The 26,725-nt window shown below is 38.6% G+C and overlaps 1 protein-coding gene across 3 annotated transcripts in view; it reads right to left on the bottom strand.

Moving 5' to 3' along the window:
- ARHGAP24 (Rho GTPase activating protein 24) overlaps positions 1-26,725 on the bottom strand; it is a 331,147-nt gene that overhangs the window by 44,024 nt on the left and 260,398 nt on the right. For 2 of the 3 annotated variants that reach the window (XM_088133099.1, XM_007420709.3), the window contains one exon: positions 21,632-21,754. In XM_088133099.1, the coding sequence (XP_087989225.1) occupies positions 21,632-21,754 (123 nt within the window). Of the gene's footprint in view, positions 1-7,662; positions 8,726-21,631; positions 21,755-26,725 lie in introns of those variants that run through there. The other variant, XM_007420708.4, reaches the window with a different exon arrangement.

Genomic DNA, 26,725 nt, shown 5'->3' on the forward strand with positions numbered 1-26,725 from the left:
CATTTTTGTGGGCATGTTTTTACTGAAGAACATCATTGTCAACCTGGGGAAAATTCAATTATCAAAGTATAAGTCTATTTTGGTTCAAGGCAGAAAAGATGCATTTGGTCTCTGCAGCAACTATCCTAGCCACAGTACCATAAATCCCATCAAATCTGAGTACAACATTTGGCTGGTGATCAATAACTGGCCACCCAAAAATGCCTCAACAGCTTGGAGAAACATCTGGTTAAAGACCACAAAGAGACTTGACTTGACTTGACTTGACTTGGGGAAATATCCCATTTATAGATCCCAAAACCGAACCAAAAGACACGAGGGGAACCACCACCTGCCATAAGCTTCAAAGAGTTAATGAGCAAGTAAGATGTTACTTCTTTTGCATTCTTGTTACTCTTAAATAAAATCAGTGCAATTACTCTGATACTTATTTCATCTCCATTTCATCATTTCACTTTTGCATAGTCCAACATTGGTCTCACCCAATGGAATTCAAGGTGCTTTATAATTTTCTTTGTTGTTGTTGTTGTTGTTGTTGTTGTTGTTGTTGTTGTTGTTGTTATTATTTTGGTAATAATGATACAGTGGTAATAAGGCAAATATTAATTTCATCACCTCCTTATTTTCCCTGCCTCTGATTTAGAATTAGCATATTAGTCAATATGTTATGAATTTAGAATACTAGCCAAGCATTCTTCTTTTCTGTAAAATATTCCTGTTAAATGTAACCCTTGTGCTGCTTAACTGTGTTAATTACTTTTTTCTAACAGAGCACCCCTTGCTGAATTGCCATCTTCAGTCTGCTGTGAATGTGTGTATATACACCACATTTCTGGAGAAGATCCCTACATTCTTGATTTCACCACAATAGGTTGCTTATATGTGTGAACAATGATATAGTCCCAAACCTATGTATAAACTCTGAGAACATATATCACTGGGAATTATTTTTTTTTAATTGGAGAAGAGAGAGGTTTTCAACTCTAAATCGCTTTTCGAACTAATGCAAATGTAACACAAATTACAGTGTCATGTATCTAAACAGATTAATTATAAATTGAGGACCAAGAAATGGAGCGATTTTTTACAAAGAATGCATGACTGATCTGAGTAATTAATGCATCAAAGGAGAATGGCCAGTTGCATTAATAATCTTTCAGAAATACTCTTATCATCATACCTCTAACAACCCAAGCCTGGCAGGTGTAGCCATGACTGAAAATCACTTTAAGCTACAGAGTCCATTTGCCTAACCTAGCTTAATAATTCTTCATTTTGGAGAAGAGGTCATGCAAGGTGACTTGGGGATTTTTTTTCTGCACCATTAATATCACTAGCAGCAGTTGCAGTCTTCCATTCACCAGACTGCCATTTTGCATCTTCTACAACGCCCCGAGTATAGCATCATTCGGGGACATTTTAGGAGCGGTGAGGAACAACAGCTGTCACACAAGAAAAAGCAAAACAAAATAGAGAATATTTGACAAATATATCTTCTTGGTAGAGTGAGCATGCTTGAGAGAAAATGCCCACAATATTTTCCCTGAAAGGTCCCTTTTGAGAAAATGTTAGCACATTTATGCTCAAAACTATATCCTGAAGCAGTTCTATTACAGCAAAAAAGTCTATGTCTAATATGATTGGTAAAAATCCTTTGGACGCTAGGATGGCCATGTTGCATTCCTTTTCATTGTTCTTCTGCCTCAGAACTCTACTGCTCATAAAGAAATTGCAGTAAGCTGCTAATATCAGCAAAGAAATCATATTCCTTGGGGTATTCCATACAATTCTACACTGGGTTAATCTTCAAAAATTAACCTGTTCCTTTTATTTATGGAACACTTCTATCTCAGTACATTTCATATTTTTAGCCCAGCATAAAAATAACCACTTTTTCCCCCTTCGTTTTCTGGTACCACCAGCCAAGTTTTTAAGATTGCTTCCAATTCTGATGGGGGAGATACATCTGGTGCAGTTGTGCAATGAAAGGGATGTGTGACTTTCCTTTAATATATAGCCAAAAGAAGCTGTTCTCATTAACTGCTATTACTTTCAGAACAGAGGGCTGATTTCTTGGTTGAACTACTTAGGCTGGTAAAGAGCTGACAATCTTATTTTCTTATGAAAGTCCTAGGCAGATAAAGTTTTTAAAAAGTGAGAAGGGAGTTTGGAGCTCATTGATTGGAAATTAATCAGTTAAACTTTCTCCCAAGTTCTGAACATTCCAGGAATCTTTACAAAGTGGGGTATAATGAAGACTGAGAGCAGGCCAGTTCTGAGACCACAACCTATACAGTTCCTCTAATGGATATATTGGCAATGGGCCCAGTATCAATGGAGCAGGTGACTGCAGGTAAGGACATCCTACTGCTGGAGAAAGAGTCACAGAACTGCCCTGATATCAGCTGACTGAAGCTAAAGATACCCACTGGCTTCACACAAGCTCCAGGAGAAATAAAATTTCATATGGTTATAGGGACTTCACTTCTACTCTCTGCTTTGCTTTAAGTTCCTGGCAAAGAGGGGATTCCTTGGTAAATATTGTGTCTACACCCCTTTGAATAGGCACAACTGGGCTAGGAGAGAAAGCACTGCCAGCCATCAAAGAAAGAGGAGAAGAGGAGAAACAGCAGGAGAATTGGGAAAAGGAAGAGGAGAACACAAGGATGAGAGTGGCACATAGGAGAGAAAGATGACAATGAGAACATGGGGAATTTCATCCCAAGGGTATTTGAATTTCTTCTTTCTGTAATGAGAAGTGCATCTGAATCTCACCTAGTTTCTAATTTCTCTATCCTTAAGTAAGCTTAAGCATATTTCCACTTGGTATATCTGCTATAGAAAGCATAAAAGTATCAAATATAGAACACATTGGGGAAATGTGAATCCAAGAAACTATTTGGATGAAGATGGGAAGTTATTTAATCAGACCAGGTAAGTTCACAGTTGGTTCACTAACTGATGCTGGATTTCTTGGACATAAATCCATATGGTTATCAAACATTCAAGCTGTACTATTGATTACCTCCAGACTGTTGACATACTCTTTCAGAGGACTGAGTAAACCCATTAAGAAATGTAAGAAAACATAGACCTGTCAACTCTGAACTTGTTTGCCAGCAAAACTTCTAGATTAATTTCCAGCTTTTTATTTTGTACAGTAATCAGTCCTATTCAAGAGACCTGCTGTTAAACAGGAATATCACAGATGGCAACTGGTGCAAGTCAGCAGCTAAGATACTACCCAGCACACAGAATGGGCACCATGTGACTTGAAAAAAGTGTTGAAAAAGCTGCTGTGCAATGTTCTGCGGCTTGCTAATTGTTTTCTGAGATCAATTCAAACATTGATTTTAATCTTCAAAGCTCTGAGTGGCTTATGACCTGTCTTCATAAGGGACAGCCTGTCTCATTATGAACCTGTTCAATTATTAAGATCTCCTGAAGAAGCCTTTTTGAAGACTTTGCCATTTCAGAAGCCCTCATATCAGGCACACAGATATAATATATATTTCTTTCAGATCTACAACTGCCCCCCCCTACTGTCTTGAGTTTCTGACACAACTCTTGTTCAGTTTGTCCCATAAAATTATGAGGGCTTTAAACTGGGTGAAACATGGGGTTGTGCAGACTAATCTCATTCCATATATTTTCACATCTTGCTAATCCCTTATTCTCCTGGATGTCCATTCATTCATCTTGAAGGTTTAAAGGAAACATGTACTTTCATTCCTCTGAGTTCAGTTATGTGAGATCAAAAATCCTAATGAGGCAGGATATCAGATTTCTCAGCATTCTACTTGCATTTAAATAAATCCAAGACCTTCTTCAGGTCTACTTATATACTCCACTGTGGCTGGAGGCAACAAGTGGTGAGATGATGTCATGGTATGTGGGAATGACCTTGGGAGACTGGGCAAAGAGATGCTGCCTAGGGAATGGGCAGATAAGAGGGAGCATAGCCCACAGCTGCATAGTGAGCAGAGCAAGAGGCTCAGGAGGAACCCTCCCTAAGTTCTCAGGCTGTAAAGGTGATGGTGGGAGAACTGTACTTTCAGACTTGCAAAATTTTGTTACTGTAGCTTTACAATAAAGTAGAATTAGCCATGTTTCCTGTTTGGTCAACTTGGTAAGGCTGACAGATGGACAGACAGGGAGAGAATGTGCAATTCCATAATCTTCATGGCACTACTACCACATGTATTTTATTGGTATTTATTTATTAAATTTAAAGGCTGCAGAAGATGGCTTACAGTAAAAATGAGACACAGATACAAGGAAAGTATAAAAATAAAATAAAAATCTATTAAAAATAAATAAAATCTCTAGTTTCTAAAGGCCAGGCAAAAGGGGCGTGTCTTGACTACTCTTCTAAAGCAGAAAAGATGGGAGCCAAATACTATTTCTGAGGCAATGCATTCCACAGGGGACAGATCAATTTATATATTTCTGTTTCACTCGGATTCTCATTTTTCTGACCTTTAGTTTGTTTCAGCCTTTTTCAGTATTAATATGTAAATTCAGAAGAAAAAAAGTCTTGAATCAAAATCCAGACTCATTTTTGTATACATTTCTCTTAACATTTGCAGTTTCAGTATGTACTTTTTCTAATGTATGTAATTTTTGAAAATATTGTCCCTAATGTTATACTTTTGTAAATATTTCCCCATTATGTATTTAGTGAACATTTTTCCTAATACGTGCTTTTTATGAGCATTTTTGAATTGCATATGTTATTAAATTTTGAATAGTGAATATTTCAACACTCAAGCGTACCCATCCTTGAGGAACAAAAACTCATTCAGACTGAACTATTTTTTTTTATTCCTTTACATTTTCAGTTTAGCTTTCAAGTTAAGACTTAAATGGTAGGTTTTTATGCTTTTAACACTTCTGTATTTTGATTTGTTGTATGTAGCTGTAATAGCTTATTAGCAAAGAGGTGGTATAAAAACAAAGAAACAAAACCATATTCCAAAATACTGGATTCTGTGTCCCAACACACAATCATATTCACTAGAAAACAAATGAAACAAACCTCCCTAAAGCTGGGGTCAAAAAGTTAACCCGGTACTCCCTGTTCTTGCTCTATTCAATGCTATCTGGGCTAATGAAACTTACAGTCCAAAACATCTGGAACAGCAGTTTCCAAACGTTTATTTTATGTGGACAATTACATTGCCATTGAAAGCTTGTGCTGATCACCCTGTAGGCAAATATTACAACCCAAGTACCTCCTCAACTGGCATCTGTGGATAATTTTTTTAATTTAATATTAGATTATTTAAATCTAATATTAAGGATTATGTGAGATCACCAAATCCTGCAAGATTTAAGCACAATGAAATTTCAGGCAAAACAGAAAAGCCTCAAGATTTGGCAGTTTTATTAGATCTTAACAGTTTTTTAAAAGATCTTTTTAGTTTGGCAGCCATGTGACAGACCACCAGCAGTATTCTTGCAAACTATCACCAATGATCTGCTGACTACAGGATCACTCTTCTAGGTGGCACAGATTTATCTATATACTCTTGCTGTAGAATGCATTGTAGTCTTAATAGCTTCTGATCTGTTCTCTCAAAAGCCATTAAAGCTCTACAATACTAAACACCATCATACTCCCCTTCTCATTTCTTAACAAAGATGCATGAAGAAAAGCCCTTGATACAGTTTCTGTTCTGGACATAAATTGAGGAAGGCTAAATTGTCATTTCTTGATCTTGGTCATTGCTTTGATCCTCAAAATTCTGTGCTTGCTCTCTGCTTCCAAGCTTGCTGAGAATTGGGATATTTAATTCTGATCAGATGTTTCAGATCAAATGCTAGTTTTTGTTCAGTAGGGTCTGTTATGTTCAGTTTTGAGCTATCATTTATTATGGCTGAGCTGAGATGGCCTTGTTGCTCTGATCTTCACTATCTGTAGTGGAAAATGGTTGAGGGAGTGGTCTGTATATCTCCAACAATATAATCCACATGATGAAATGAAATCAATTGATAATTATCTTTAGAAGAAATCCACCCTCAGTGGAGTCTTCCAATTCCATAGCATGCTTCAGAATATCATTGGAGAGGAATCTGGAGGGTCATTTGTAGGTAAAACTAATGTTCAAATTAAAAAACAAAACAAAACCAAATGATGAGACTACCAAAATATTTCATATATCCCTTGAGGTATCATTGAATTTTGCCTAGAGCAAATGTATAAAAAAACTATAAGGATGTCAAGAATGTTGAGATAATTTATTATATTTCTGGGAAATGATAGAAAGAAAGGTCTTTACTCTAAAAAAAACATTTTAACAACAAAGGGGCTTCTTTAAATAGTTCATTGACATTGTATAATCTCAAAGCTGTACCTGGTTGCAAACCCACAGATGCTCATGTTTTACACAGCATGTTAAATACAATTGAGAAGTGACTGGTGCATATGATATAACCCCTTGCATACCTGGCCATTACACACAGAGTGAAACTCTGAAACTGGCTCACAGCCCATTATTTATTTCGCTTCTTCCAAGTTTCCCTATGGAAATAAATTGAACGACACTAGCAGAAGGCTAGCAATAAAGGGGTCACTGGGTTACTCTTGACCCAAGGCAGGAACTTATTTCTTAAATCTTTTCTCAGATCTGTATAATAATGCCATTTGGTTTCTTGGATCTCCCCAAAAATGCAGACTATTTCTTTTTCAAGACTCCATGCCAAAGAATGTACTGTCTCCAGAGATGAAGGGCCATTAACTGTCACAGGTAAGGGAAATGCAAGCAAAGCTAAGTGGTCTGAAAATGCTGGATCTTGAGGGAATTGGTGGTGGTGGTGGGGGGGGGTGTTTTCTCTTATGCTCTATCTCTGAGTGTCATTGGACTAGCCAATTGGGCCAATTCTGGGGAACTCTTTTTTATATTTTTAAAACTAACCCCTTGCCTGCTTCAATAACATTAACAATAATTAATACAATCAATAATTTTATTACTGATTAATCAGAGTGAATGAATTCAATTTAATAATAAATTAATAATAACAAATAGAAATAATAATAATGAAATAACACATTTCACACGTCCACTAGCAGCAGCTGTGCTGGAAACCCAGGCAGGCACACACATGCCCAGTGAAAATCCTGCACATTGCTTAGAAGTACAATATTCAGCAGAAGAGGTGAGAGAACAAGAGTGAAAAGGTCTTTTGCAGCAGTGACATGGAAAAAAAACGAGCTGCAGAATGCATGCAAGCAAAATCACACAGCAGAACGTTAACAGAAAGGATCAGATTGTACTGCAAACCTTTTCAGCTCACCAAACCTTTTCAAATCCAGATGGCTCCCTTGCCCTGTTCTAGCTAAATCTCTGACCGTTTCGTCCATGCTTAAATGAAAGCAAGCGTCCTTGATGCCTGACTGCTTTTTATATCTCCCATGCACTGTGATTTTTAAGCCCTGTTAAACCTTTTGCACCTTATTTGTTTCCACTCATGGGTTTGCAAACCTGAGAAGAAAAGTATTGGTGATCTTGTGACAATAAATCAAGGTGAAATAAACTTAAGTCTAGCAAACCTTTTATTGTTTCACATCCTTTGTTTCTGAATTTCTGTTAAAAAGACATTTCTGCTTTCTTACATTCCCAGCCCATATAGAAAGGAAAGGAAGACAAGGACTGTACCTACCTTTTCGGAAGCTAAAACATCGCTTAATCCTCCTGTAAGTAGTTTTGGGAACGAAGGGGGAGGATGCCAGGGCACCCGAGGCACGAACCCCCGTATTCCTGTCTTCAGGCATCATGCGGGCCTGAGAAAGAGTTGCTAGCCAAAAACAGATGTTAAAGACTACTTTGTGATGTCATGGTGCAATCAATCATTCTTCTTTACTACTGTTTGCATTCTCATCTCCACTCCTGAGTATCTCAAACTGATGATGTTCTCCGTCTTGGCTGAATTTGGCTGTGGAACACTTTCAAGAAAAAGGTGCTTGCCCCTCCTTTGCTAGTGATTCTCAGATGGTTTTGTTTCAGTCTCCCTTGCTCCTTCTCTTTGAGCTTCTGATTTTATTTCCTGTTGAATGGCAACAATGTCCTACCACCCTGACAAAAGAATCTCAACACCAAGGTTCATCGTTTGTGAAAGGTACCTTATGGGTGTTTCGTGGCATGGTTTGAGGAAACAGTGCCTCTTCTCAGCTGGAACTGTACAGGGTGGAGCAACTGGGAAGGGGGGGCACAGACTCCAGTGGGAAAGGTCAGCAAATAGCAATGCATAAGCAGAAGATGAGAACAATGACCAAAAAGGACCCCAAAGAATTGCGTTGGAAGCTCCAGGATGACTCCTTTTTATCTCGGTAAAGAGGGGACAGAAATCATGACAGCATCTCCCCAAAGGCTACATTTGTCCATTATGGATGCTCTTCAAAGAGCTTCTTCTTTTTTTCCTAATTATTATGCAAGAAAATGCTTTCCTTTGAGATAGTCTGGATGATTTGCTGCCTTCCTCTCTCCCAGCTCTTGTGGCAAACGCATCAGCTCTGTAGGATCAGCCGTTCATCAGCACCACCTTTAAGTTCCTCTGTATCGGCTGGAGCATGCACGCCTCTTCCAAGAGATGTCAGTGCCAATATTCTCCCTGTCCAACTATTCTCAATGGAAGGGTTTCAAAGGCTGCTGCTGCTGCTGCTGCTGCTGCTACGGCTGCTGTTGGCTCTGCTGCTTCGGCCAGTGCTCTTGCTTTCTGCTCCAGCCTGCTGCATGCGTGTGGCAGGTGCGAGCAAAACAATATAAAGGAGGCAAAGCGAGCCTGTGCAGCTTCTGCAATGTTGATTTTCTAAAATGTTGACTTTGACTTGACTTCAAAGAAATGTCACGTGTGGCAGTTTTAAGAGCCCCTTTGCTTCTCACAGAAGCGTCCCGCTCCCCCTTGCCTGACCCATTAATCTTTCCCACTCCTTGGTCCCTTCTAGTTCCATGCTTTTTCTACTTTCATGCGGTGTAATCAAAGCTTATTTTTCCTCATATCAAGAGCAGCAAGAAAAATGTCACCTTTTAAATCTAATTAGGGAAGAATTTAATTCACAGAGAAACATTCAGGGAACTGGAATTTTTGCCAGTGCTGTTAAGGCTGGTTTGGGTATCTTCTTTGTCTTCTCTGCCCATAAACAATCTGCTTCCAGAGGGTTTCTCCCCCACTACCCCCTTGCTGGTGCAAGTTAACATCACAGTTTAATAAACCAGTTAATAATTTGCAGAGCTCCTGCTCTGTGCTTTCTGCCTCTGCACTATTCCTGCCAGAAGGTCAACCCCAAATATTAGGATTTTACCAAAGGGCACACCGGCATATTTCTAACTGTTTAGAAAACATGCTTTCCATTCCAGTGAGGTGGGATGATGGATACCCAATTCATGAAATGCATATGCAAAGCAGAATTTTTCCTCCAGTTTCTTCCTTGCTCCTTTCATTTCAAGCCAGATTTTTATCACAGACCTGCACAATTTGAAACCCATCACTGCTCTCCAGCCCGCCATGTCTGGTGATCCAGGACAAGGTTGATAAATTTCTTATTTTTGACTCCTATCTAGAATTTCAAAAATGATAGGAAGGTGGAGCTGGCAAGCAACCAAAAGGCAACCATACATGACTTAGTTCTGCTTAGTAGGTTAAATGTTGCAAGCTTAGCTTAAGTGTATGGAAACTTAAAAAGCAGAAAGATGAGGAAGACAAAAGAGCATTTAAAATAATATCGGAAACTGCCTTTTATCAAGGCAGATTATTTTTCCATCTAGCTCAGCCTTGTCTGCTCTGACTGATGGCAGCCTTCCAGGGCCTGTGGCTAAGAAGTGTCTTTGCCTCCACCTTCTATTTAGAATATTTTTCCTAGCAATATCAGACACTGAATCTGTACCTTTGGCATGTAAAGCAATGCACAATCACTAAGCTAGGGTATCTTCATGAAATGTGATGCAACAAAAATGAAACAAAAGCTGAACCCTGGCAACCTTGGGTTGGACTGGGAATTGGATGAAGAATCCATATTGTGAGATGGCATTTGAAAGTTGGGCAGCCCAAGTGCAAGGAGGCACCTTATGCAACTGTTCTTCAAAACAAAGCTTGGGTAATCTATCTGGGACCATAGATAAAATCTTCAGCCAATAGGTGAATACTTTAATTATAAATGGCTTTGTATAGGGGGTATATCCAACTGTGCCCTTACTGCTAGAGTTGATGTAGACTTGTCCACTCCTAAGATGCATTTCAAGAAAGTGGATTGTATCTGTTTCAATAAGGGGCATTTATATATCCCCACAGTTCTGCACCATATGTAATCATTGGGACTATTTTGTTGTTATATACCTTTATGATTGGAATTAGAGAACCCGGGTAGCTGTGGTTGGTGTGCTGCCTTATGGTGTGTTGGCACAGGCTGTAGCCCTTGGAACTCCTCTTAAAATGTAGGAACCAGGAACCTGTTTCTGTAAAAACAAGTCCTAAATAACCTGATCTATATGTTCCCTATCCAGGCTCTAGTTATACCTAGTCCACCTCTTCCCGAAAACAATGAACTTGGTCTTGGACTTATTGATGTTCAGGTAGTTGAGTGCACAGTGTGAGCTAAACCTGCCCAGCAGTTGTCTTATCCCTACCTGGGTGTATGACATCAATACCATGTCATCTGCACAAAGCAGAATATTTATATGTTTAGTCATATGCATATTGGTTGAATGAAGGGACTTTGGGATATCGTCAACATACAGATTAAATAAAATGGGAGCCAGAATACATCCTTGTCTGACCCCTTTATTGGTACTAAAAAGGGAGTTTATTTTTCCATCTAGATCAGCCTTTTCTACTCTAACATTATCCCTGTTAGGGAACTATGTGCCCCTGGGCGTACCTTTAGGCATGAGCTTGAATATAATGCCTTGATTAAAGAGAGAGGTTTAGGATCAATGCTCAGGTCCATAGGTTTCTTCCAAAGAAGGTCCCTATTTGTTGAATCAAATGCTGCACTGATATCTATAAAAGTTGTAAACAGTTGGCTTCCTTTAGCTGTCTATTTTTCTATTAGATGACATAAAATAAAAGTTATCAATAGTGGAGTGACCAGATCTAAATCCAGTTTGCTCTTTGGGTAGCAAGCCCTTTTCAACTGTCCAGTCCTCAAACTTATATAAAAGATATTTGGCATACAATTTTGCTACAATGTCAATTAGTCGAATCGTCTATAATTTGAGGGATCACTCTTATCACCCTTTTTGTAAATGGGGACCATGCTAGACAGCTCCCAGCCAGCTGGAATTTGGAAGGAATTATTTATATGAGTAAATAAACCTGCAGGTAAGGGAGCCCACCAGTGAATGTGATATTTGAATAATTCAGGGGGTAGAATTCTTCCCCAGGAGCCTTATTGGACTTCAGAGTCTGAATGAGTCTTCTAGTCTCATTCACCAGTGGCCAGGGTGGGGAGGGACTACAAGCCTTCTGTAGATCATTTTGTGGATCCTCTAATTCACTGCAACTTGAAGCAGTGAATAATTGGCTGTAATATTCCTCCCACATGGAGGCAGGTATAGAGGTGTCCAGGGAGAACCTATGTTCCTGCAATATTCCTGCAACCAAATGCCAAAAAAAGGCTGGGTTTGGGGTTTGGGCTACTAACTCTAATTTAACCAGAGGATAAATGGTAAGACTTCTTGTGCTTGATTGTTTTCTTATACTCTGGTTTAAGCACCAGCATGGCAGCATGGTTATTATTTTTGGATAGTTCTGTGCTAAACACATAGCTGGCCTTAATCTTTTTCTTACTGTTTGTCAAATCAATGAGGGCCTTTTATCTGATACCTCCTGGGGAGGGTAAGGGTTAAATACCAGTTAATACATTAATGCAAAGCCTAGCTAGGGGGCAGGAGCTAGCTGACAATGACTGATCTTGAAAAATCTAAGCAAAATCAGTTCTGGTTATTGCTTGGATATGGGACCTCCAGGAAATTATGGGTTATATACTAGATTAGGATATTGAATAAAACTGTCCTGAAATAAGGTGATGGCAAATCATTTCTATCATACTGCAAGAAATGTATATGGGAGTGCCCATGTTGTCACCTGGAATTGAGTGCCTTTCATTACCTTTTCATTTACATGTTGCATGAAGTCCTGAATCTAATACCAAACATTTTAATTGGGTACTCTTGGATTCAGGCATTATGAAAGTGGGAATAACATTTATATTTCTATTCCCATGTACAGCTAGCACATAAACACTGGAGCATAAGAAATGGTCTTCAACACTCAACAAGGACAATTATCAGAGGAAGTAGAAACTGATCAGTCCTGCTACACATGCAAAGCTATAACCAACATTTAACTGATATTGTTAAGTGACAGTAATCAATGAAACTACTTTTCCAATGAATTTGCTTGTTTGCAAATATTTAAAAATAAGACTCTTTTGATGTTCACGGATGCAAAAGAAAAGGCCAATCTTTCTGAAGAGTTTCTTACATGCATATATACATACATATATTTATTATGGTTACTGACCACAATACAGAGTTCCTTTTAAGTTATCAGAAACAAGGGCAAGTTTTGATATGTACTTTGTGTTAAAGTAAATCTCCAATGGAAAATGGGATCTTTTGTCTTTGATTCAGTTGGTTCAAACCAATCATTACTCACCCTCTGCTGACAGGTATCTTAGACCTATTTGGATGAACAGACTGGCTATGATTTCATCCCAGTTTTTGTTGCCCCTCTGACCATCTGTTTGAAACTGTCAGCTCTTCATCTGTTTGAAAGTAGATCAGACTAGGACATCAGAGTTATGAATGCTAATACTACTTTTATTATAAGTTTACAGTTATAGAATCTTGCAAGTCTGAATATGCTTTCCCTCTTCCTCCCTTTATCTTCATGAGAATTAGGGAAAGTCATGTCTGAGATGCTTACTCAGATTATATTTCTGGCCCAGACTCAGATTTCTTTTATCTGAGTGCTGCCTTCGTCGTGGCTCTTCCTCCTGTTCCTCAAGGTTATTCCTATTTCCCATTATATCAACAGTCTATATTTGCAACCAGGGATGCCCTTGGAATAATTTCAGTTCATCAGAGAATCATTAGCCTTCCTCAAAAAGCCTGTTCAGTACCTTTTCTCACACTGGTCTAGCTCCCAAACCAAGCCCCGATTGGATGTGCAACACAGCTAAAGTACAGGCATTTCTTGCGTACAAGAATACCTGCACCCATAAGACCCTTTTAAAGGAGAAAAAGCAAAGTTACACTCTAGAGAATTGGATTAGAGTCCAGCAGGCCATAGTTAACAAAGATGATCACCTATTCTTGGAACTTGTTTCTCATTCTTCATCTGAAGTAAACTTTGATAGCAATAACAACTTAATTCCCCTTGAGTCTTTGGCTGAACATTTCCATGACTTATATACTGCATCAGGCAGTAAACTTTCTGCCCAGCTATTCGATGAGTCTCTCCCTGAATAGATTCCAGTTTCACCTTCTGAGGTCAAAACACTAATCTCTCAATTGGAAAACAGTAAAACTCCTGGTAAAGATCTAGCTTTACCAAAATTCTTAAAATTAAACCCTGTATAGTGGGAATCCATGTCTGCTCCTTTCTTCACAACCATAAATAATTCTCTGTGCATTCCTAAAGATTAACTTAACTCTATTATTATTCCAATTTATAAAAAAGGTGACAAATGTGACCCTCTAAATTACCACCCAGTTAGCCTACTATCTGTAGTTAGTAAATTATCTGCTACATTCCTATATTATAACATCTTGGACTGGATGTGCTCCAAAAACCTTTGGCCCTAGAGCAAGCTGGCTTCAGGTTTGGAGCCACAATGGACCAACATATCATACTATATCACTTAGCTGAGAAATATTATAACCAACCTAAAGGTGCCTCTCTGTAACCTGAGGATAGTCTTTGACTTCCTACCATGAGAATGACTCTGGAGGAAATTAGCTCCTACAATAGACTGGCATCTTCTTAGCTGATACTGCTATTATATCACAGCACTACTATTTAAGTTAAAGGCAATATCCTTGGGGATGTACTGAACCTATCTTTTCTTGTGAAGGCATTAAATAAGGCTGTATCCCACCCAACTGTTGTTCAATTCTTACATTAACAACATTGTTGAGATGTTTGCAAAGCCAGAAATCCATACTCCCTCCTTTGCCACCAGCCCATCTCTATTCTTCTTTATGCTGATGATGCAGCCATGCTGTCTGTAATCCGAGTAGGCCTTTGAAGATGCCTCAAATCTCTATCACTTTACTGCTCTAGAAAATGTCTCTAAGTAAACTATTCTAAAACAAAAATATTGGTATTTTCTAGGAAACACTTCAAGGCCTCAATTAGATGGACAGCTAATGGCAAACTTACTGAGCAGGTTAAATCCTTTAAATATCTAGGCGTTTATTTTCAGCCTTCTACCTGTTGCTCTATTCAAGCAAGGGAGCTACCAGTAACAGCTCAAAAATCACCCCTTGCAGGTGCTGAAATTGCAAGTCAATCTGTCCCAGCAGCTATTAAATTAAAGCTAAGGTTATGGGTATGATGCTATATTTATTTATTTATTTATTTGTTTGTTTATTTATTTATTTACTTTATTTATTAAATTTGTTCCCCACCCATCTCCCCCAATGGGGGAACTCTGGGAGACTCACATAAAACATTAAAACCATAAATATATATAAATACATAAAACATCAATTTAAAAACATTACTAAAAAAAGAAAAGGAGAGTCCAAGAGATGAAGAATCTAGGGCTGAAGACAGCAGGCCTCTATGGGACTAGCCATCCGCACGCTTGAAGTATTCCCTCCTCACCCCAGGCCAGGTGGCAGAACCAGGTCTTCAAAGCCCTATGGAAGGCCAGGAGTGAGGGGGCCAATCGCACCTCCAGGGGCAGAATGTTCCAAAGAGCAGGGGCTACCACAGAGAAGGCCCGCCTTCTGGACCCCGCTGAATGGAGTTCTTTTACTGAGGGGGTCCGAAGCATGCCCTCTCCATGTGATCAGGTGGGTAACTATAAGGAATCCTCTAGCTTAGAAACTATTCAATCAAGATTTTTAAAAATCTTATTATAGCCCTAACCTAACCCTAACCCTTATTCAATCTCTAACACTCTAATACACCTGGAACTAGGCTGAGTTTTCTAGGGTCTTTGTTGTTAACTATTGTATTGGGGAACTTCCCTGGTCCATCTAACCTTGCTAGATAAGTTCTCTTCCACCCTAAGTTAATAATGATCTGTCATATTGCAGTCTTTCCTTGCCAGTATTATCTGCTTCAGGCCTTGGTTGAACTAAAGCAGAGGATTTTGGGATTAGATATCCACAATGACAGAGCAAAAGTTTCTCATCCCTTTTACAGCACAATTACTTCCTCTTCCTGGACTGTACTAGATATTTCTTCAATAGTCTATATGTCCTTCATAGGAGACTATTTACTCTGAGCCGGAATGGGACATTACTTATCAGCGCAACAACTAGTAGATATATAAGTCTCACATAAGAAAGTTGTACTTGTTTTTGTTCAGACATGGGGGTAAATTGGTTTCATGTGTGGTATTAAAATGCTTGTTGTACACAATGGTGATCAAACTTAATGTTCCCAATTATTAACAACTTTAAATACCATTGTGACCAGGAGCCCATCACCTTTCTTTTGGTGACTATTCTTCAGAAACCTCTAAGAAACTTGCAAAATTTCTACCAATAACAATAGTTCCTACAAGCTGTCTGGTCCTCCCTTGTGCTGTTAATTGTTAGCTGTTAATTATCTCAGGATCTTCTTACATTTTTAATTCTTTTATTATATTTATTACATTGTTGGTCTTTTTCTTGTGTTTGGTCTTGGACCATAAATAAATTTTGATTGAAATCACTATATTATATCATACATTGAGACATCACTGGCTAAATCTCATGAATTGCTGAAGCCACAAGGATTAAACAGCAACAAAATAAATACACTGAATAAATAATAGTAATTAGAATTGCTGAGGATACTTGAATTGGACAATGTTTTCCAGTAAAAAAAATATTGATGAAATAAGGTTGAATTCAGTCCAAAATATTATTTGCAAGTTCAGCTGGATAGAAGAGTTCAAAATAAAATAAACATTTTAATGCACACTTCCGTTGTGTGCTTTCTAATATTCCTAATGAAATTTGGGCCTTCTCCCAGCACATGGCCATTATAACAGAAATCTAAATCCATTAAAAGACTTTTGATTCAATGCCAGCATTTTTACCATTGTCAGCCAAGACTTTGCTCAATATTTCGTCAAGATGGTGAGTAAGTCCTGGTGAGTTGCTAAAGTGTTGATTATATTTTGACACCATTCAAGCAACATATAAGCCCTTTTCTGATTTATTTTAGAAATAAATGAATGTACCTCCTAGTCATGTGTTTGTTAATCCTGAAATAACATCTGAAAAGAAAGCCTATATCTTACTATGCCTTGTGTTTTTGCAGTAAAGTTCAGTATGAACAAATCAAATCCAGTGATTTGTTCCACTTGACAGATGATAATCCTACACTCAATCCCCACCTCGACCCCAAATTTATTTGTTGCATTTCACCTTGGTTCCCAAACAGTAGATTAAGGCAACAAGTCATGTTGGAGTTCTTAAAATCTCACTTTAGGGCTTTCTACTGTTCAGTTTAATATATATTTCATATATACACAAAACACACGTTCCTCAGGCACATGTGCTCAGAGAAGAAACTGAGGTGAGATGGAACAGATATTCTTAGCAAACTTAACAACTAGTTAGTTGCTTATGTAACCAACAAGGGTACTAAACTGCTGAGATTAAAAGTATGGAAGGAAGCCTACTCTACAAGTTTTATGCATGTAGAAGTCAACAGTGGGAAACCTGTCCTATCCAACCTATCCACATGTGGTTGAACAACCATTTCAACTACTAGCACTTAGTTAACTCAGCCAACAGCAAAAGATTTGAGGAGCTGTAACAGTGTGGACCCCTGAAACTGGAAGAAACTATATAGGCCATCAAATCCAATTCTCTCCTCAGTGCAGATATCCAATTTAAGTATCCCAAACAGATGTTTTGGTTTCTGTCAGACCTTAGACTTAGCTCAGGAATTTAACTACTACTTTTAATGAAAGGATGGAGTCCAGGCGTCAATACTAGGGCCAGTGCAAAACATTTGCTACCTGATGTGTTTCATTCCCTCTCTATTCATAAGAACTGTAAACTGTTACTTCAATATTGCCACTAGAAGAACATTTAACACCAACCTTGAAAGAACCAAGATAATTTAGACAGCACAACACAGCTTAATATGCTAATATCCTGCTAGTATACCTTATATCCCAGCACCTGCTAAACAGGGAATTGTGACTTTTAGGTGGGAATAACATTATTTTTTGGGGGGTTCCTATAAAATAAGCCATAGTAATTCATAGTAATCCTAGGCTAAAATAGAATTACCAGTTTGCACTTATCTGAATTTTGCAACTAGTTGTCCTACTACCCAAAAATGCAAAAAAGCAACACATTAGGAAACAGTTCACACAAAATGATGAGAGTACGGAATATTGTATAACAAAAGTATACAAAAGTGTTGATTTCAGTAAGTTTGCTATCACAGAGGAAAAGCACAAAACTGGCCCACTTTTCTGAGATAGAAGCCCCAATGCACAATCTTCTAGAGTTGGCAGAATTATGGATTAGGCCATTAATGGCATATATTGAGACCAGCAATTTATGCTGCACATTGAACTGGAAAGAAACAGCTTCCTCTACTTCTGGGAGTTTAGCAGGTGCTGGGATATAAGGTATACTAGCAGGATATTAGCATATTAAGCTGTGTTGTGCTGTCTAAATTATCTTGGTTCTTCCAAGGTTGGTGTTAAATGTTCTTCTAGTGGCAATATTGAAGTAACAGGAGAAACCCAGAAGTGTCTAACTTTCTGCAAATATACTATTGGAAAGCTCTGAAGACCACCTGGATGTGCTCCAGGCATGGTGACTGGGAGGTTAGATGGCCCATGGGATGCTATTGTTATTGATGAATGTTCATTGGATTTGTTCTGGGCAACCATTATAGGTTTCATGTTTTTACTGTTATTGGTTTTTGGTACAGTTTTTAATGTGTTGTTAGCTGCCTAGAGTCACATTTGTGAGATGGGCAGCCAGATCAATCAATCAAATAACTACCTAAATAAATATATTAAAAACTCAGTTATGGATGCTCACAACCAGAATACAAGACTCTTTATATACCCTTTCCCTGTGACCATTCTTTTGTTTTGCACATTCATCAGGTTCCTAGAAGATGAATGGAACATATTTCCAAATGTCTTTCCAACTGCATTCACCTGGCCATTTTCTCCCTCAGAATACAGAGGAGACAGCTGCAGATATATTGAAAGGTATTACTGAGCAGAGCTCCAGCTGAAATGAAGCCATAGAATATGACCACCAGCCAAGGCCTATCTAAGTAAAACCTCACTGCCTTAAATATTGGGTAGGGAGATAGCATGTTATGTGCATCCTATCAGAGGATAGGATAGTAATTTCCTGCAGCTCCCCTCTGGTCTAATTGATAAGTGAAAAGGGCAATTTCACAACAGCAAACATGGTTTTCCAGCTGCAACTCTACTCTCTTCTGTAGCAGGAACAATAGAATGCCAATAGAAGAGAATATATGTAGCTCAAGGTTGAACTGTGGAGTCCTTGGTGTTCTCTTGGTGTAAGAGCTTTATTCAGATGAGCATTGCAGCAACACAGAACACCGGAAAAAGGAAACAGACCACCTATACAACATCTTCCAACAAAATGGATACCCACACAACTTTATCAAAAAGTGTCTGACCACTCCACCCACTACAGCATAACCAGCACAAGTGACAAAAATGAAAACAATTCTGTACATCAGAAACATCTCAGAAACAACCAATGGACTATTACAACCACATGGCATCATCATACCACACAAAACCACCTAAAGCCCTCCAAAACATCTTAAGTAAGCCAGAAGACCCAGTAGCCCAAGAAGAAAAAGCAGGAGTCATCTACCACGTACAGTGTAAGGACTATAACAGCCACTATGTAGGACAGACAGGTACAAGACTAGCAGAGCACATCCATGAATACCAGCTAGCAGTCAGAAGACACAATGAAAACTCCTTAATCTCACAACACAGAGACAGATTCAAGTGTAGTTTCAACTGGGAAACTGTAAGCATCTTAGACCAAGCTATATCCAAAAGCATGAGGGAATTCCTAGAAACTTGGTATTCAGACAAGTCAGCCATCAACAGGCACATAGAGATAAATAACATTTACACACCATTCAAAAGAGACAATAAAAAGCTAAAAAGGAAACAGAAAGTCCAGTACACCTCCTCACCAGCAACCAACACCCAGATAAGCAGGAATTAACACCAGGATTAACACCAGTCAACACTACACAAGTCAATCAAGCAGTAAACAACAGCCTAATCAAGGAACTACCAAGGAGAAAACAATACCCCCACCAACACTGAGAGGGCAAGCTACTGTATATAAACAGAGAGCAAACCCTACTCCCTGCTAGCACTGAAGATGTTACTTAGTCGGGTAATGAAATGTCTGCAGGAAAACAACCAAGCTCAGAGAACACCAAGAATTCCAGCAATAGAATGCATTGCTACTGAACTGCCCAACATTTATTTTCTCAGCCAAACATTACCGGAATAAGCCCAAAATTCTGATTTTGTTTATTTTTCTGACAGTATTCCAGTTGAATAGAAAACCAGCATGCTAGTGCCAATCATTCCTTCTTCAACTCATTTGGCTGATAGAGCAAGGTAAGATAATAAAATAAGGCAGGTAGTGAGACCTGGGGGCTGTAGATGATCTACCAGAATCTCTTTTGTGGCTCCCACAGCAGTGACAACAAAAACTGCAAAAGCAACTTCAGAATGGGTAAAGCCAGAACTGGAATTTTTAAACAACATGTTGAGGATTCTAAAGGGTTTTAAGGGCAAATGAGGTATTTGAAGCTTGCTTTCAGATTCTGGAATACAGCCCTCAACATGCTACACCTACAACATTGGCCTCTAAGCCAATGGCAGTTGAATACTCCTGTCATAAGCCATAATACTCCAAGACTGGAAACAGACTTCTTCTACGTTATGTCGATAAACTCCATAATTGCATTTCACTCACAGTATTTTTTTCAGTAATTTCAGCAAGGGCAATATCTCTATAAATACACTGAAAATATGTCAAAAAGGAACAAGGAAGATTGTAGAAGGATGATTAATATTGTGCATGAAGAAGCCACATCATTCCCCCATTCCATGAGATGCTTCCATCTAGAAAAGACTGGAGTATGATGTTGTTGCATAATGGAAAAGGTTTTGCTGGCTTTGTAACCCTGTATCAATTAGGCTCCAGTGAATGTAATAGGCGGACTACTGTATCTAGGTGGCTTTACATATTCTCCTGTCATCATCATCATCATCATCATCATCATCATCATCTCCCCTATTTCTAGTTGCCTTGCAAGTGACAATCTCAGTATATTTCATTTAATTCTTCCTATTGTTGAATAGCTGGAATACATGCAACAGATTGGAACTCCACTACAGAGAAGGACATGACCACCTACTGCAACTGAAATTAAGAGGATCTCAGTCTGCTAAATATCCAAATGGGAAAGTTCCTGGGCTGAGAATCATATCTAAGATCACACAAGAAAGACAATGGTAATAAGACTCGCTCTCTCTCCATGCATTGGTAGGGATCTCACAGGAAGTGCAAAGTGAGTTGGGAAAAAGCTTTCCTACATGCTAGACTTCTAAAATAGAATTCTTACTAAATATTTATGAACCTAGTATATTCTTGCTGGCTGGGAATTCCTTGAATTGAAGTACAGCATATCTGTAAAGGCTATGTTGAAGAAGGGTTATAAATACTAATGGCAAATTGATTCTCCAGGTGAATCAAGATTCAAACCTTCACACAAAATGGAAGTACCAGAGGAATTACTTGAGTACAAAGGTAATTTGGAAACAACAACAACAGAGTTGGAGCATGCTCAGTGGACATAGAAAGAAGAAATAGACTGGTGTAAGATTAAAACACAGATAAAGTGAAATCTGAACATTGATGTCTGGTTGATCATTCACATTATCTCATCAATGCCTAGTATTGAGCTTCTATGACAACTCTCCTTCTTTGACCACCCTTATTTTTATGAAAATACAACTTTGCTAGCTGGTAGAGTTTTCTGAAACAAATGCTATTTTAGGAACAAAATACTGACAGCACAAGGTCACCCAAATGACCTATTTACTACACTGATGGTAGGTAGGTAGGTAGGTAGGTAGGTAGATAGATAGATAGATAGATAGATAGATAGATAGATAGATAGATAGATAGATAGATGATAGAATTATTAAAGACAAGAAAAGAATAAAGTGACCAGTGAAATAGTTTATTGACTATATTATTCTCAATAATCTGTACACATGATATCAAACCAATATATGTATTTTTTGTCTTGTGCTGGAATTCTCATTTAATGTTTCATTTTCACTGTCAACATTTGCTGGCAATTGGTTTAAAAATAATGAGCCATCAGTAAAATTAATTTTATCTCTCACCTCCTCCAAATGGTGCCCATATAACCCTGCGGATGGACCTCACCCAATCCTCCATGTCATTCTGAGTGCTGGCCATAAGGAGATACGTCTCATGATTTGATGTCATTCGTTCTCTGTCTCCTCCTACAAAAGAAAAGAACAGCGCTGTAAGAAAAATAATTTTCTTTTGACCCAAATACTCATACTTAGGTCACTGCTGGAAAACCCAGCAGCAGAATCATGGTCAAGCAGATATAGAAGCATGAATAGTTCATCATCCAAAGGAAAAAAAACTCACCATTGGAATTGGAATTGTTTATTTATGAGGTATGAAGACTTCTCTTTGCTTACCAGAGTGTTTTTCAAATTATATCTAATACTGGGGAGCTCTGAGGTATTAAGCTTTCATGAAAGATAGCTTGCCTACAATTACTGATTATCCCTTGCAGTATGCAATTACAAGAGAGTGTTTTGGGATGTAATGCAGAACCAAATTTTCAGCTTGAATGTTCAGTTTTGCTCAAAATATTTTGTAAATGAAAAGCCTGAGAAGATTGGAACAGGAGCAATATTTTTAAAAAGAAATTGGGTGGGGGCATATAACTGCTGATGGAGTGCACCACTGGAAGAAATCTTCTCCTGCTCCAAGCACCTCAGAAGAAGACACATCTGGTGGCCAATATCTGGTAGCTGCTTTAAACTCCACTGAAACTGAGGGGAAAAAGATAATATATCCCAAAGACTCCCAAAGGGAATAATATCCCAAAGGGAATAATCATTATTCCCTGCCAGTGATAAACTTCCATATATCTACTCCAAACATTTTAGAAATGTTATTTCCCCTGAAAAAGCACTCTGCTGGCCTAGCAACTCATTCAGTTCATGAAGGACAGAGAAGGGATGGTCAGGCCTAGTCACTGATCCAAGCCGAACGAGTACATAACCTTAAAATGCACTGGCAAATCCTCAGCTGGCAAATTACTGTGAAAAGAACTTTCTGAAGATAGAAAGTTGGCTTAGCGAGTTAATATTTTCTGCCAAAGACTCCTTCCACCCCCCATCATTAATTCTCTCTTTCTTTCTCCAGCTTTCCCATAGGTGTCATGGTAGACGTTTTGTTTCCAACAGTGGGAAGATTCCCATTTGCTAACATCTCATGGAAACAGTTGGGATATTTAGAAGGGCCCTAAATAAAAGAACCTTATTTAGGTTTCTCTCTTAAAACTCATCTGAGAAACAATCACAAGTTTTAACAGATTGTACAGCTCCAGAGTGCTGGTGAGAAAACACTTCCATATTGTGCACGCTACACTACTAATAAGGTATGTACATTAACTAATGTTGTATGAAAACATTATAATGGAATGGCATTCTCAAGCATTTTTATCAGTACATATTGTAATATATACACACACATACTTTTTTTGTCTTTGACATGGGCTTCAAAGCAATTTACATAAAAAGCATCAAACACCATTTCACCTTTCCCTCTGTCAAATAAAATAATTGAAATTGAAATCTTAAAATTGGCAGGAGCAGAGGTAAAACCTTCTCTTGTATATTAAAAGCCAGTGCGTGTTTAGCAAAATGAGAACATTTTCCCTGCTCAGCTGAACAACAAGGAAGGAGCTAATTATCTCATCTCATTTGGGAAGAAATGCATGTATAAATAAACATGTAACCTGTGCCCCCATTTTATAGGATGGGTTTTTTGAAGAGGAGGTTGGAGTGTAGGGCACAGGCACTGGCCATGTGAGACCAGAGTGCCCACCTGACCTTTTGCAAGCCTCACTAAATAAAAAAATCTGCATTCCAAAAGCTTGCCAGATTGCAAAAGCTCAGTACGTCTCATGCAAACACATCAAAATCTCATCAGACCTTGGTCATCTCACACAAGATCCTGCAGGATTTCTGCTTTTATTTTCTTTATCACGGGCCATTGCATGAGAGCACACAGTAGCATCTGCAGACCTAGGAAAGGTTGTCAACCCCTGACCTAACTGAACATTTTAACCACAAGCGTGCTGGATGTCTGTAGATATGTTACAAACGTCTAGAAGCTTGTGCAGAACACAAATGATGACACCAACACTGAAGCAAAGGGTAAACAGGTTTTCATTCAAAGCCTCAATGCTTATTAATGATATCAAGGGTGAACAGTCTACATTTATAGCCTGACACCATAAGCAGCATAACCCTAGGAGCTGGTCTCTTATGGATAACTTACAACCTGAAAATCAGATCTTGAGGGAACTGATTTTAAGATACAGCTTAAGCCAGCTATGAAACATTGCAAGAGCTGAATGTTCATGACCAAGTCCTGACTGACAGGTGATTTACCAACTGAATTGCTATATCCTGCCGTCTTTTTACGGTTCAGCAGCATGACTTCAAAAGGCAGCTGCTATAACATACTCCCAGCAGAGGGAAAGGTGGCAATTTTCCTGGGCGTTCAGAGCTCCTTCCAAATAGGCTGCAATTTCATTCAACCAGTAGAGGCTGATACAGTTCAAAACTGTACCATAAAACAACTCCATGGTTTCATATCTGTTATCCAGGCACTTTCAACCTCCCTCTTCTTCCCACCAAAGAGCTAGTCTGATTCACATGGTTACTGGAGGTTAAGAAGTGCAAATGTCTTTATTGGCCTGAATGAGGTGAATTTAAATGGGGAACTGATTATCACCAGCTTCTAGCATCCTTTTTATTTCCAACAATGTCTCAGGGCTCTACAGAGCCATTCTTAGAAAATAAAGATGGTGGGTGGCTGCATCTTAATGTGTTGCTTGAAAGTGTGCCCACCTGTACAGAAAAAGAAATATTTTTCATTAGGTTGCTTTCTGATAAATGGTTCTCCAGATCCTTTAGATTACAAATCCCACAAAGCTTTGCCACAGGCCATCCTGGGGCTAATGGTAGTTGAACTCCAAACTCCCAACAGACTCCAGGTTGCTTTTCCCTGCCGTATAAAGTTAAATCTACTGAACATGATGAAGCTGCCTTTGGGGTAAATAAAATTAGTATGTGGCACCTGGCCCTCCTGCCGTACCAAGTTAAAACATTACAGAGTGGAATTATTTTTTTTTCTTTTTGCTAGGCTGTTGCTTCATAATGACATTGATATGTCTTTTCTTCCCAGAACCACATTTTATATTGCCCTGGTTCTTCTGCACACTGCAGATGAAAATAGGCTTGGAGGCAACCATTCTGCATGTTTGAAAGCCAACAGAGTGTGAATTAAATACAGGATGTTTTTTCATAAGGTAACACACTTGAGCTACGAAGACTCAGGTACAAGTTCTCACTCAACAATCAAGCTCATAACTTTCTCTCAGCCTAACCCACCTCATGGGGTTGTGGATGGGATAAAACTAAGGGAGGCTCCCATATAGGTCATGAGCTAGTCTGGTGTAGTGGTTTAAACATTGGGCTAAAGTCCAGAAGACTGTGAGTTCTAGTTCCATCTTAGACACAAAGCTAGCTGGATAACTTTAGGCCAGTCACTTTCTCTCAGTCCTAGGATGGAGGCAATGACAAACCACTTCTGAAAATATTGCCAAGAAAACTGCAGGTACTTGTTCAAGTAGTCACCGGGAGTCAAGACTGACTTGAAGGAACACATTTCCTTTCTTTTCCTCATACCTTGAGTTTCAGAGAAAAAGTAGTATTTCCATGTAATGAGTAAATAAAGACTTCTGTGGAATTTGAAAACTTACATATGCTTCCTTGCAGCAACAAGGTTGATCCAATGGGGGGAAGGGGGGAGGAAAAATGCCAAATTTTTCTCTTGATCTCTGTTTGTACAGTATATTGGTTGAAGAAAAGCTACTAGACCATACAGGAAAACAGCTACTAGAACACAGAGGAAAAAACTTTATTTGTTTTTATGGGTTTTCATTCAATCTGATGAAACAGATTGAAAACCTTTGATTTATTTCCAGTGTATTTTCCAAAGGTGAAGAGTGATATTCTCAGAGGTAGAATATCGCATTTTTCACATTCCTTTTGCATTTATTTAATAACAAGTTGGCCAAGAGGTGTGTAAGTGAATGTCTTATTTCTTACTACGTAAGAAACTCTCCAACTGTCAGCAGTCCTTTGTCTTCAATTAAATCCCAAAGAAAATGTCAGGAGAAAACTCTTCCTATTGTTTTTCTTTTGGTCTGGGAAGTATAGGAAATCAGAGACATTCCTAGAATCCTAGAGCTGGAATGAAACTTGGAGGTCATGTAGTCCAATCCTCTAATGTACTGTAGGACTGCTTAGAGCAGTGTTTTTCAAACTTGGCAACTTTAAGATGTATGGACTTCACTTCCCAGAATTCCCCAGCCAGCATGCTGGCTGGGGAATTCTGGGAATTGAAGTCCACACATGTTTATTTGCTGAGGTTGAGAAACACTGGCTTAGAGCATGAGTGATGGAAAGGTGTTAATAATTAAGCTCAAAAACAGAAATTCCAAAGAAATTCTGAAGCACCCGAAGAATAAGATAGAGACTTGAAGTTGCAAGGAAGAATAAGATAGAGACTTGAAGAATAAGATAGAGACTTGAAGTTGCAAGGAAGATTTTCTTCATTCAGACACCACTCAGCAGTTTGGAATGAAAAGGGTGGAGCTGAGTTACCCTGTGTCAGTCCTCTGCTGCTTAGAAAAGCTGAATTCTCCCCTCTCCCCACTCCCTGTGGTTTATAAGTAACCCATTCTAGTTGTTTGTCCTCTTCTGTAAACTCAGATGCACTCTGGTGCTTTAGTAAATAGATGGTGGCAAGTTAGAGAGCTACTTGATCAGGCTGCCTCCAACCACTTCATTTCATTCTGGGTGCAGCTTTGTTCACCCAGCTGGCACTGTTCAGATGTGAGCATAAATATATTAAAACTTCTGGCTAGCAAATGAAGGAAAAAAAAATAAAACATAATCACCAAGGAAAATGCCTTTTCAGGAAACTGGTTAAAACTTGTCTGATTTCCCAATATTATGTTGTGCTTATCTCTGAAGGAATTTGTTGAAATAAGTAAGGGACGATGAAGAAAGGAATGATCAGGATACAACAGTTTCTTTGCATTCCACCTCTTGCGATTAAGCATTTCAGGAAATAAAATAGGAAGGAATTTAAAG

The sequence above is a fragment of the Python bivittatus genome, unplaced genomic scaffold (genome assembly GCF_059951505.1).
Source record: "Python bivittatus isolate LINGU-HERP-01145 unplaced genomic scaffold, Pbiv_v1 ctg000070_np1212, whole genome shotgun sequence".
Classification (NCBI taxonomy): domain Eukaryota; kingdom Metazoa; phylum Chordata; class Lepidosauria; order Squamata; family Pythonidae; genus Python; species Python bivittatus.